Source organism: Poecilia reticulata, chromosome 18 (assembly GCF_904066995.2).
Source record: "Poecilia reticulata chromosome 18, P_reticulata-male-v2, whole genome shotgun sequence".
Lineage (NCBI taxonomy): Eukaryota > Metazoa > Chordata > Actinopteri > Cyprinodontiformes > Poeciliidae > Poecilia > Poecilia reticulata.
Window position 1 is genome coordinate 9517506 of NC_088847.1, and position 12975 is coordinate 9530480.

General features: G+C 38.3%; 2 protein-coding genes across 3 annotated transcripts; one reads left to right on the forward strand and one right to left on the reverse strand.

Annotated features, from left to right (window-relative positions):
• Positions 1-3178: 3178 nt before the first annotated feature.
• LOC103480269 (uncharacterized) lies at positions 3179-4406 on the reverse strand. The gene is made up of 2 exons (XM_008435160.3): positions 3558-4406; positions 3179-3488 (listed from the first exon to the last, which is right to left on the reverse strand). The coding sequence occupies exons 1-2, from the start codon at positions 4239-4241 to the stop codon at positions 3255-3257; spliced, it is 918 nt and encodes a 305-aa protein (XP_008433382.3). The 5' UTR covers positions 4242-4406; the 3' UTR covers positions 3179-3254.
• Positions 4407-6339: 1933 nt separating this feature from the next.
• LOC103480244 (butyrophilin subfamily 1 member A1-like) lies at positions 6340-12187 on the forward strand. 2 transcript variants are annotated; one of them, XM_008435126.2, is made up of 6 exons: positions 6340-6727; positions 7714-8061; positions 8152-8365; positions 8723-8787; positions 9159-9272; positions 10497-12187. In XM_008435126.2, exons 1-6 carry the CDS (start codon positions 6646-6648, stop codon positions 10901-10903), a joined length of 1230 nt encoding a protein of 409 aa, XP_008433348.1. In that variant the 5' UTR covers positions 6340-6645; the 3' UTR covers positions 10904-12187. The 2 variants fall into 2 exon arrangements, with proteins under 2 accessions (XP_008433348.1, XP_008433347.1); XM_008435125.2 differs by having other exon boundaries at positions 6342-6727; positions 7711-8061.
• Positions 12188-12975: the final 788 nt, after the last annotated feature.

The following is a 12975-nucleotide window of genomic DNA, read 5'->3' on the forward strand; positions in this document are numbered from 1 at the left end:
TTTGTGACTCAAAGTTTTGCTCATTCTGCATGACGTCTTGAGCAGGGCCTAAAATCAAAACAAAAGATTTCTGATGTGTGCAAATAAATATTTATGTTTGGTAAAAATGAGTTAATTAATTAAAAAAAGTCTTTTAAACAAAACTTTGTTTTTTTAAAGGAATCATTATAATCATTATCATTGTATTTTACTTAACTGAGGTTAGTTTTTTTTTTCCCACTGAATAATTAGTAAACAAATTTAACTTCACACTCTGCAAACCAGACCCTAAACTTAAAGTCTGGGTTGAGTTTTTTTCCCTTCATTAATGACACTTTTATTACATTCATTATATCTATCATGGTAATTCAGGGTGAGTTATTTTTAATTCTAAATGAATATCCTTGTTGGACAATTATTTAAGTGTTATTCTCCTTCAAAATACATTTACCTAACGCTGGAATAAATGAAATGTACATTATGCAGTAAAGGAAATTAAAAGATCGGACATATATCCATTATGGAGATGATCGGTTTTGGACGGGCGATGTGCCCCTATTGCATAATAAATACTAAAGAATGACTGATATCATTAACGATACAGGGGAGAAGCTTTTTAGCTATCTTGCTTTGCTAGCAAAGTCGTTAGCTAGCAGCTAGCTAATAGCACAACAATAAACTTTAACGTTTATTGTTGTGCTATGAGCACAACAATAAACGTTGTGCTAATAGCACAACGTTTATTAGCACATATCATACCTATCAGGTATGATAGGTTTGATAGGTTTCTATCATACCTGTATGATAGGTATGATATGTGCTAATAATATCATACCTATCATACCTGATAGGTATGATATGTGCTAATAAACGTTGTGGTATGATAGGTATGATAGGTATGATAGAAATACCTATCATACAGGTATTTCTATCTGTATGATAGAAATACTGAATTGATAGATAAGAACAGTTTTTCCTCACCTGGTTGTCTCCTCCCCTCAGTAGTTCTTCAGAGAAATTCAGACGCAGAGGCCCGTCAGTGTCTGTTGTATTTCATTACCTCTCGGCTTAAACCGCGACTCTGAGCTGAAGCAGAAACGATACTTCAACGTTTTCCATCATCTGACAAGTAGCAAGTCTACTCCACTTTATTCACCAAAAACGTTTTTTATAATTCACCAAAAACTGTTCTGTAATCTGGAACGTTCGCTACGTTGAGCTCCAGTTAGCCGCCTTATCGCACTGCGCGAGAGGCAACTGCGTCATGCGTCACGGGCAAAAGGTCAAAGGTAACAAGGTGACCGATTTATTGTTATACAAAAAAGAAAAATAATTTTAGCACATGTTTTTATGTGTCACAAGAGGGCTTAGGAAATAATAATAATAATAAAAATAAAAAAATAAAAAAATAAAAAATTTGACCAAAAGTGCACTTGGGAGCAAGGAACAAAAAGGGCAGGTGCTCAAGAACCCCCAGCTCCCCCCTCTGCACGTGCCTGCGTATATCCCTTCATCGTTCTTGTTTTCACTTTGGATTATTAAGCCTCCTTTTTATCATCGTAACTGTCTTTTCATAAAATATTGTTTTATAGCCCATTGTCATGTGAATTAGAAGCTGGCTCGTTGTCTTTGAGGTCTCATCGTTATTCGTATTTCAACTGCCAACATAAACACTGATTTTCCCTCTGGTCTTTGCTCACTTACTGACACAAGCACACGAGCTGGGTAGATGAGGTGATGATGCAATAAGAAGAGGCAGGAGGGTAAGGGACCAGCAGGCAGGCAGAAAAAAGAAAAAAAAAAGAAAAGAAAGTAAGACAGAATATTGGGTCTTTATAGCAGGTCACTAGAGACTATCAACTTTGCAAAATGGCACACTCTCTTGGTTGCCTCTGACAAGTTGTCACCTTAGTGACAACTGGTACCTTTAGGCATCTCTGAGATCCTTTCAGCCACAAAACGAAAGCTGCTAAGCCGGCTTTTGTTCTTCCACACGTGCCGCACCTTTGATTCTGCCACAGCCTTGACTCCCTTCAATTTTATACATTTGGCCTGAATGTTTTAAACCTAAATATATCTGACATCGTTGCTACTATTTAGTTTTACTTAAAATTTCATCTTAGAATTTATTAACATTCTGATGTGGCTGCTAACTGGAGAGCTGTGTGCAAACAAATGCCATCCTCATGTTTGATGTTTTATTGTGTGAGACGTGACTCAGTCCATGTCCCTCACACTTGCCAAGCAGAAAATGGTGGACACAAGTTTATTGCTTATTTACATGTTGTATTTGCATGATAATACCTGTTGTTTTACTAATGAACCAAAAGCAAAGAGTATAACATAAAAAAAATACAAGATTGAACCCAACAACAATAAAATAATTTAAGAGCCACATTTTCAAGATGAAGGCATCTTCTAAGTGCTTCATACAATACTTCCCACCTTTAAATAATTTGTCTGCTCCTGATCTTTAAAAAAGTGAGGGAGATCTTTATTTATGTCTGAGAGTTACAGCTTAAAATGGATGAAGAGTCAAGACACTGCACAGCATAAAAAACGGGTTTCCCAGCCAAAACGGGAGACTTGACAGGTATGTCATGATGGTTGTATGACCAGCAACCCGTCTACTTGATATTTGCTTCAGTATATAGGCTAGATGCTTTTTACGCCCTCGTACAGTTTCACACAATCGCAGCCTAATTTACAATGATACCACAAATAAAGGAGAGCAGCAATAAGGTCACAATGAGAACCCAAGTGGATATCTGCCAAGGCTGAGTTTGCTTCAGAGGAAGAGAGAGAGGGGGGAGTTTACAGAGACAGTCAGACTCACAGAAGGTTTTATATTTGGCCTAGAGATGAAACCAGGTTCATAGAACCACTGGTGCTGCTGTGATGGTGATCATCTTATGTGACTTTTTTTCTCAGTGACGGTCAGCCTACCAGCAGCAGGAGTTCCTGATTTAGAATGTGCTTTTACCTCTTAGAAAAAAACACAGAACTGAGCTATTTCCTCTGACTAAAACCCACAAGACCTCTGTGTGTGAGAGTGCTGACAAAACAAAAATAAGGAAAATCTTGATCTAATTATCTACCTGCTTATTAACAGTAACTTGGAGCAGCTGCTTTAGTTTTTTTTAGTATGTTTTATAAACATTTTGAAAAAATGGGAGACGTGAATCATGAAAACTGTAAATCTTTCTTAAATGTTTTATTGAAAAACGCAAATCTCCACATAAAATACAATAAACAGACAGCAGATTATTTTTAATTTATTTGGTGAAGAGGCCAGTTGAGGCTTCCTGGTCTGGAGAGCGGCCTTCTCTGTTCCAGCATTTCATACGAAGACAGTTCTCCACCTCCTTTGATTTATGAGACCGAAGGCTCCATCCAATCCAGATACACAAAGGAGCAGAAACCACCAGAGTCAAGACAGTAATGATAATGAAGACAGGAATGTCAATGCACAAAGGTTCCTTATGCGCAGGGGGTCTTTGGGTGAGTTGCTGGAGGAGAGAGATATGATTAAAACATATATGAGCAAAGATGAAATAAGCACCAAGTTTTATACTTACAGGCTGAGTGGTGGAGGTTTTAATGCTCGGTCGCTCCTGCTGGACCCTCAGTCTCCATGCAGCAGGGTCTCCTCTCTCTTCAGAGTCCTTCTGGACATAGCAGTAATAATCCCCTTGATCCTCCAGCTGGACCCGCTTCAGGATCAGCGACAGATCCCCCACTGACCGCCAGTCCGGTGACAAAGACACACGGTCTGTGAATCTTCCTCCATATTCGACGTTACCAAAGTGATCCACTCTAATCACACGCTGCCCGTTAGTTTCCCACTGAACAAACTTCACATCCTGAGTTAAAGAGAAGCAGGAAAGTTTTGTTGTTTCACCTTCAGCCGCTGGAATGCTGGAGATAAAGACGACCTTCAGCTGGATGATGCGCATATTGCCTCCACAGATGATCTCATAATGTCCGTTGTCGTTGTAGTTGACATTCTTGAGGAAAATACCCGATGAGGAGATGTTCAGCCGTAAACTGTATTCTTCTACCGGCTGCAGAACTCCGTCAACCGAGGCGGCCATCCGAACAGAGGAGTCATCTCTCAGCCTCCTGACCAGCTCCGCGGTTCCCTCTCCACAGTTAACCTGTGATGACAGCTTCACCGTGTCGCCCAAAGCTGCAGTTACCAAATCGCCTCTGACAAAAGGCAAAAAAAAGATAGCCAGGACAGAGAGAGAGATCCACGCCATGAGGATGACAGCAGGACGGGACGAATGAGGAGAAAGAGAAGCGGCACGGGTTTTAAAGATGTGGGCGGAGGAAAGATGGGTGTGGAAAATGCAATGTGACAGACTTTCACGCTACTTTCTACTCTCCTGTTCCCAGTCTATCTTGAATCAGGACCCTGTTGGTCAATGGAACGACGATATAAAATTGTGTCTGATAAAATGGGTTGTACACGCATTACGGGCCAGATAAAAAACACGTTATGAAGGCGATAAGCTGATAAGAACCAAATAAACAATGTATTTCTCAGTAAAGTTCTCCAAACCGCCAAAAAAAAAAAATAAAAAAAAAATAAAAATTAAAAATGATTAATTTGGAGCTCAACATCTGAGCCACATGGTTAATGTGTGGAACCTGCGTTATAGAGTTCTGACAAGCAAACCAAGAGAAGCGTCATGTAAATTAATAAATAGAAATCCCTCTGTCAAGGAGTACTTGTTGAAATTTAGGAAATATCTATTTATAGACTGTTCTCTGTGTGAGTCTGTATGTTCGAGAACTGCCACACTACTGCCACCTTCTGGGAAGAAGTCGTCCATCATGCCTAAAGGAAGGTTTGCTTACATGTACTCTTTGGATTCCCTGAAAAAACAGAAAGAACTTGATAACACTCTTAGGTAAAGACCACATAAAATAACCTAAAGTGACTTATTTTGTTTCGTCTTTTCTGGTGTTTCAAAAAGACTCTGAACAGTGTAAACACCCCAAACTCCAACACCCGTTAGAACACTTTATTTATGCACTTTATGTAATGTTTCCACATCCCCTTGGCTTCTATTTGTGTAAATGTGCATTACTAACTGTCATGTATTAATTATGTGACAATTAATCAATACAATACAATACAATCAATACAATCCTTGGACTTTGGTTAAGATGACAAAAAATGACTAATCTTTTTAAAAATACATAAAATATTAACACAAAGGTTTTTATTTGTGAGAAAACATGATATTTTTCTTGTCATTATATTTACTAATATGCTTTCTTCCCATAATTTTTCACAAATAACATTCTTTTTTTGTTTAAACCTCTTGTTCTTATAAACATCTTAATGTTTAAATAAGCCTAAAAATAAAAATAACAAAATAAAAGTAACATTTTGGCTGTTTTGAAATCACAGTAGACATTCATCATCTTTGAACGGTAAAGGTTGCAGCTTGATTCAGGACTTTACCGTGAATTTAAATCTCACTCTGTGCATATGAAGTCAGTTTTAAGCTTCTGTGTGTCCGTCCTTTTTGTTTGGATAATCAGTAACCAGTTTGAACATCTTGAATGTCTTTCAAATGCAAAGAAGATCCATTCAGAGCAAACACAGCATGAATCATGTCATAAATGCTGTCGTCAGACAACCAGTTAAACATAATGTATTTCCGTGTTGTACTGTTTTAACCAGACTTAGTCTAACAAAACACTTGCAGCCAGAGTCCTGACAACCAGAACAAAGGATCATGACAAACCAGAACTGCAAATGCTTGCATGTTTCATTTACGGCCCTTTTGAAAGATTATTATTTTGTCTAAACTTCCAGCTGCGCCCTGCTAAGCTGCTACATCTTCCCTATAATCACACTCTTCAGTATTTAAGCTCATGGAATTAGACTTTTCTTTGCTGGATTTTCTCCCTCACTTTGCTAGCTATTTATAAATAGTGTATACACTATATAAAAAGAGTGTAGCTTTTATGTATCTTTTGCCATTTTTGAAGTAAAACTGCCAAAGTGTGAAGTAATCCCCCGCCCACCCCCCCCCCAAAAAAAAAACCAAACCAAATTAGCAAATTAAAAAATAATATTAATAATGATAATGTAATAAATGAAATTCACACTGTTCTCAACACAACTATAAAGTCACTCTGTTGTCAAATGCTAATCTCTTTTTAATAGTCTATTAAATATTATTGACGTTTTATGGTCAGAAGAAATGCAGAGTGAGTCAGCAAACTTTATTTGTAAACTGTGTGATTAAGACAGAAGCTGAATGGCAGTGAGTTTCAAATAATCAGCGGTTTTCTTTTTTCTTTTTTTTTTTTTTTACAACACGTGACTAATGAGTAACTCACCAGATTTGCATATGACGAAATGATGTTCCCTTGACACGCCCCTGTGGGCGTGTCACGCCCCTGTGGGTGTGTCAAGGGGAACCTGATAAGTGTTTCAGATTTCAGGGTGTCAGGTTGACGTCTATAAACAACTTTCTGTCTAACATGATCTGAGAGCGTAGTCGGATGTTACAAACAAGAAGCAGGAGAGCACTTTAGCTACCGGGCACCGATTAACAGAGAAACGGGCAGACAAAGTTTTCGGATCGGGGCAGAGAGGGCTTAGTGAAAGTTCTTCGAAGTGAAGTTGATGTGTTTTCGGATATGAGATTCACATGCAGATCGATCCGTGTCTGGGCCACAAACCCAGCCTGCGTCCTGTTCCTGTTTGGGCTTCTACTCACAGGTACTGACATTTTCCCTTTTTTTATCAAGCACAGTTGGCTGCAATATATTGTTCATTTACGTATAGTGCGGTTTTTTTTTTTTACTTGGGCATTAGGGTCCACTTCAGCTTATCACTGCGCGGCAAGTTATAAAAACAACTCATGATGGTGAAACAACACAATTCAAACAGGAAGTGGGTTATCGCAGCAAACTGGGGCGTCGAAGAAGTTAAACTTGCATAACTATTGTTAAGATGTTCAAGGCACGTCGATTGTTAAACGCTATGACTTTAATCTTTACTGGGCTCGAGATTGATTTGTCTGTTTTTATCGAAAAGTAAAAACAATAAAATGCTGACTGTTTTCTTAAGACTAAAGCAAATTTGTTATTGAATGTTTGAACTAATGAACTAATTGAATGTTTTGCAAGTTTCCAAAATCTAGTTGCTAAAATCTATCTGATGCATTTCACAAGAAAGCTCATGCAATTTTAGCAGTTATTACCTTTTGTAAATGTAAATCAGATACTTTTGGGTTTGAATTAAAAGCTGATTTAACCTATAACCCTTCACCTTAACTACTGTTCAAAAGTGTCAATAGAAGAGACTTTCTGATTTAAGAATCACTTTCCTGAATGGATCGTACTGTAAATGTGTGTTACTCTATGTAAACTCCACAGCAGCGTACTGTTTGTCAAAATCAGTGCAGAGCAGCAAATCACATAGAAGAAGTGTGGTCTGGTCGTATTGGTTCTTAACATTTGTTCTCCACTTATGCTATATTCATTGCCAGTTTGTTTTTGCCAGAAGTTTGACTAGGCCATGACACCACATGGCTAAACTTTCTAAACCATTCAGTTGGCAGTTTAAATCAACCTCAGATGAGAGATTAATACCTTAAACTTTGTTGGCAGCAGTGCAGTTGTGTTAAATTCACAATAATAATAAAAAAAACAGCATTGGATTTTTCTTTTCATATTTTCTCTTATTGCTATTCTCCCCAGCAGGTTCAGCCTCATCAGATATTGTCCCACAGACAATAACAGCCCATGTGACTGAAACCGTCGTCCTGCCCTGTCGCATCACTATCGATGATGAATTCCCTACGGTGGAGTGGTCCAAGGAGGGCTTGAGGGAAAACATCATCACCTTACTGTACCGGGACGGCTGTGAGACGTTTGGGATGAAGAATCCGGCCTTCCACTACAGGACAAACCTTCTTTTGAACGAACTGAAGGACGGAAACATCTCTCAAATCATTTACAACCTGAGGGTGTCTGATGGAGGCAGGTACCACTGCAGGACCTTCAGGGGGAGGCAGTGGCAGGTTCACGCGATTATCGTCCTTAACGTGGGTGAGTCTTGGTCTTATGTTTGGCTTCATTGTAGGATTATGCTTTGTACTTATCAAAAGTCCTATAAGAGTTGATTGAATCTCATTCCAGGTGCCATGTCAAAGCCAGAGCTCACAGTTGTTCCCTCCTCTGCTGGTGGAGTGACCTTGGAGTGCAAGGCGGAGTGCTGGTTCCCAGAGCCTGACATAATGTTTCATGATGATGAAGGGAACGAGATGACGGCAGAAAAACCCACAAGAGGTCCAAACTCTGCTGAATGTTTTACTGTTACCAGGAAAGCAGTTGTTCAGACTCCCATCAACAGGTAATTATAGGTTTATGTGTTTGAGATAAAGTCAGTAAAAGTAGGCAGTAAATGGCAAACCTTTTGTTCCTCCACATACTGTCTTTTCATTTATTCATGTGATAATTAGGGGTTTTGTGAGCAACTAATGGGGAAGGAGAACACACTACTACATTATTTTCCATGCAAGGCGATCCTCTAGTTACTCTGGCATTAAAGCGACAAAATAATTTCCCCTTGTATATGTTGGTACAGTAGAACCAGCTGATGTCTTACATCAGATATTAAAACATTGTGCTTAAATTACAAATTCTTTCTTTTTTTCAAATCTTGAAATCAAAGTAAAACTGACACTTTGTCTTTTTTTTATTATCACAGAGTGACCTGCAGAGTACATGAGAGAAAGCTCAATCAGACCAAGAAGACAGAGATTTACATCCCAGGTATATCAGATTACACTGATCTGAAATGAAACACCCAAAACATTCTTTCATGGTTGTACTTTAAGAGCTTCTGCTTTAGGTTTTTTTGCACTGCATAAGTGATTGATAGTTTTTAATGCCAGTTTGAGTTTATTTCCTAGTGTAAAAACATTACCTATCACCTTTAACTGAACATCATGGCCATATTTACACCATATTAACATAAAAACTAAGTTTGGTAAAAAATTAGCCAGAACAAAGAGTAACTAAGTTAAGTGGTATTTATTTTGCATTTCTTCTTCTACACATGTTCCAAAAGAAAAAAAAACAAAACAACTTTTCTGATATGCTTTGCATCATAATATATAACGTTTTGTCTATTAACATTTCAGATGACTGGATGAGGTCTCGCTCAAACACTCCAACCATCACAGGAATCGTCACTTCCTTCGTGATAGGGTTAATAATATGTGGAATTGTTTTCCTGATAGACAAAAAATCCTGCGGTAAGTACGCTCACTGCAGCCAAGTGAAGAAAGAAACGTTTTTTTTTCTAAATTACTTTAGTTGTATTTCATTTTCTTTGGCTTCAGATAAATCCTTACTTTAAAACAGAAGTCACAAAACACAACGAAACACCCAACTAAAAATGTCATAACTAAGAGAAGTAATTGTGCAGAACATTGCGCTTGCAATAAGCTGAACATTTTCTAATTGCATCTATTATTTGGCACTTTGATTCTGGAAAAGTAGGACATTTTAAAATAGGAGATGTGTAGCAGTAACATGACCTGATCATTGCTACACAACTTCGGGAAAAATACATACAATGCATTGTGAGGTAGAAGGAAAATATGAAAAAATAAAATATTTTGCAAATAAACATCAGAAACGCCTGGCCTACATTTGTATTTTTCCCTCAGATACAAGCAATGCAGAGAGCACCACAAACACGTGGAGGGTGGCGCTCCTGTCAAAGTAAATTTTTTGGCTGACATTTTAATGCTCTGTAAGAGGCAGGACATGAACAACACACTTAAAAACAATGTTACCATGTGAAACAAGATGGTGGCAACATCTTGCCAAACACAAGTCAATCCTATAAGGAAATTTGTTAAAAGCTTAAAAAATGGGGGTGTGCTGTGGTGGCGTGGGGTTAAGCGCCACCTTCCACATATGAAGGCCTTAGTCCTTGACGCGGCCATTGCAGGCTCGATTCCCAGCCTGGTGACCTTTGCCACGTGTCTTCCCCCTTCTGTCATTACCCACTTTCCTGTCAATTTACTATCAAATAAAGGCCACTAGAGTCAATAAAACCTTAAAAAACAAGAAAGCTAAAAAAATGAAGAGTGGGGTGTAGGTTCAGTAATAGAACAATACATATACTATATTTGAGGGATACAATGGGATAGTGTAAATTAGCCTGGTACTGCGTCCAAATTAATTTGTAATAAGTTTGAAAATTACGTGTCATTTTCCTTCAACTTCAATGTAGAACAATGCACCACTTTGTGTTGGTCAACAACATAAAATCCTAAAAGCACACATTGAAGTTTGTTGTGAAAGATTACAAAAAAAAGTCCAAATGGTATGGGAACGTCAGAATAGGAGCTGGATTTCAACACTAATAAAATAAGTTGCACATAAAAACATTTTCTTAGCAATGAAATATTTGAAAAGTCACGAGTGAGGCAAGTGCTAACGGATATGTCCTTTCTGTAATTGCACAGGGAGAGGACTTCACTTATGTCTGTCAAGAAATGGAAATATGAAAGAAGCTGTTCAAGAGAGGGAAAAGACAGATGGTAGTGAATACAGACACAATGGTGCCTCACAGGAAGAGCAGTCCACAGATGACTCCAGAACCTCACTAGATGACACGGAGCCATCAGCCCAGCCACCCAGTTACAACGCGTCCACAGGACAGGACACGTCCACGATGCAAACGCCTGAAATGACTGCTGAAAGATCAAACAAAACCCCTAGCTTACTGAGCAATGACAGACCTAGGTCCATGTCTGCTTCCCTTTCCTCTTTGCCCTCTTCCAATAGTTTTCAAAAGACCTTAAGCTACCAGTCAAATGCCAATGAGAGCTCAGAGGCACTGTTAAATAAACAAGAAAACCACAACAACTAAAATGTGGCAAGGACTAGGCCTGTCACAATTTAGCTCGAAATTATTGGACTAACTTAAAATGAACTTGATCATTTCTATTTCCATGAAATTAGAATAGGAATTTTATCTCCAGATAAAACTTGCAGGGTATTTTTTTCTGGAGACATCCTTATGTGTTTCATTTTGTTGTGTGTTGTTTTTATTTTATTGTGTTTTGGTTATTTTGTGTCTTTTAGATATCTTAAGATATCTTTCAGTTCCAGTGTTAAGAGCTCTTTACAAGATTTAAAGTTTTTAGATATTTGAGATTGAAAACTTGCCTTGTTATGCCATTGTCAGTATAGTTCATGAAAATGGTCTCAGAACATCCTATAGTTTATCGCAATAACCTGTAGGAAAAAGCATTGTCTAGCAAAACTGACAGTGATGGGCCTCAAAGGATCAGGACAAAAGCCTACAAAACTGTAATTTAAAACCAAGTATTTCAAGACTTCTGCTCAGCGGTTCCTCTTCAGTTTTCTTATCCTCGGGTTTCAATCTCAAAAGTGTACGTTGTTTTTAGAACATCTCTGCTCTTCTTGTACGAAAAAGATATTACAACTATCGCCGTATCCAGTTCCACTTTTTGCGCCACTGAAGCTGTGTGCCAAACTCCTGAGGATGGGTGTCACGTCATACATTTGCAAATAGATTCTTGATTTCCCTTTTCTTCTTTTACAAATCATAAGTGGTCTTTTCTCTCATGCTATTTCTACACCAATGACTGCACGTCGCATCATGACTCAGTCAAGATAGTTACATTTTTGGACACCACTACTGTAGGGAATATGATCTAGTAATAATAAAACTGCACATAGCAGAAGTCTCCTCACTAGCTGACTGGTGCACATAAAACAACTCGAGTCTCAGCATATATGAAACCAAGGAGACAGTTGTCGAAAAACAAAAATATAATGCACCCACTGGTCAGTGTTGGAGTAAACGGTTTATTGTGTCTAGGGACCATCATGACCTCTGATCTTAAGTGGTACGATCGTGTCAGCCATGTTGTCAAGAATTTACACCAAAGTTGTGTCCTTTCTTAAATGTGTCAACATTTTACTGTTACTTCCAGTCTTCAGTCTGTGTTCTTATTCATGTTTATCTTCTGATAGACCAGGAGGATTTGTTTTTACATTTTACCTTTTCATTTGGTATATGTTCAAGCTGTGTCAAGTTTCTGTAATGTATTGTTGTGTTGGAGCAACAAAGCAAAACGAGTTTTAGACGTATTGACAATAAAGTATCGTCTTGATTTAACTTGAATTCTTGGGTTTTACTTCTCTGGGCGTTCAAGTCTATGTGCATCTGGCTGGTAGTTATTGAATGTTTTGTTCATGAAACTGGGAATAAGATTAGTCCTTGCTTTCATCCATCCGTTGTCTGCTCCCAGTTGTCTTTGCAGGTTTGTGAGGGAGATGGTGCCTACCTTGGTTATTGGGCGAGAGGCAAGGTATTCTCTGGACAGGCCATCCATCTGTCCATCACAGGGCAACACAGACAGACACAGTACAGGCAACCATGCACACACATTCTCTAAGGGTCAAATTAGGGAGACCAATTACCCTAATAGTCATGGTTTCACTCTGTGGTAGAAAGCCACACATGCAGATTCCATGCAGAATGACCGCAGGCCGGTATCCTGATGCAAGGCTATGGTGCTGCTAACTGTGCCAAAGCCAGCCATCTGATAAATTGGACATGATTTATTTAAAGAACAAATGGTTGTCTGTGTATTATCAGTAGTGAGTGACACACAACTTGATAAGATACAAGTATTTGTAGATTGTTTTGCATTTCTCTGAATTGCTTAAAAAAACATCTACGGTTTGGTGAGTCTTTTGAAACATGCAGCCTGCCGCTAAAACAAGATACTTTATTTTGGTTTGATGTTCTGTAGTATTTTCTGTAGTAACTTAAAAAGAAGAAGAAGAAGAAGAAGAAGAAGAAAAAAAAAACAGAAGTCAAACTACACATAAAATCTTAAAGTTGAAATAATATCCTTGTTAGTCACAGTACTGACTTACTGAGCTGTGAAAACATTTCTAGCTATT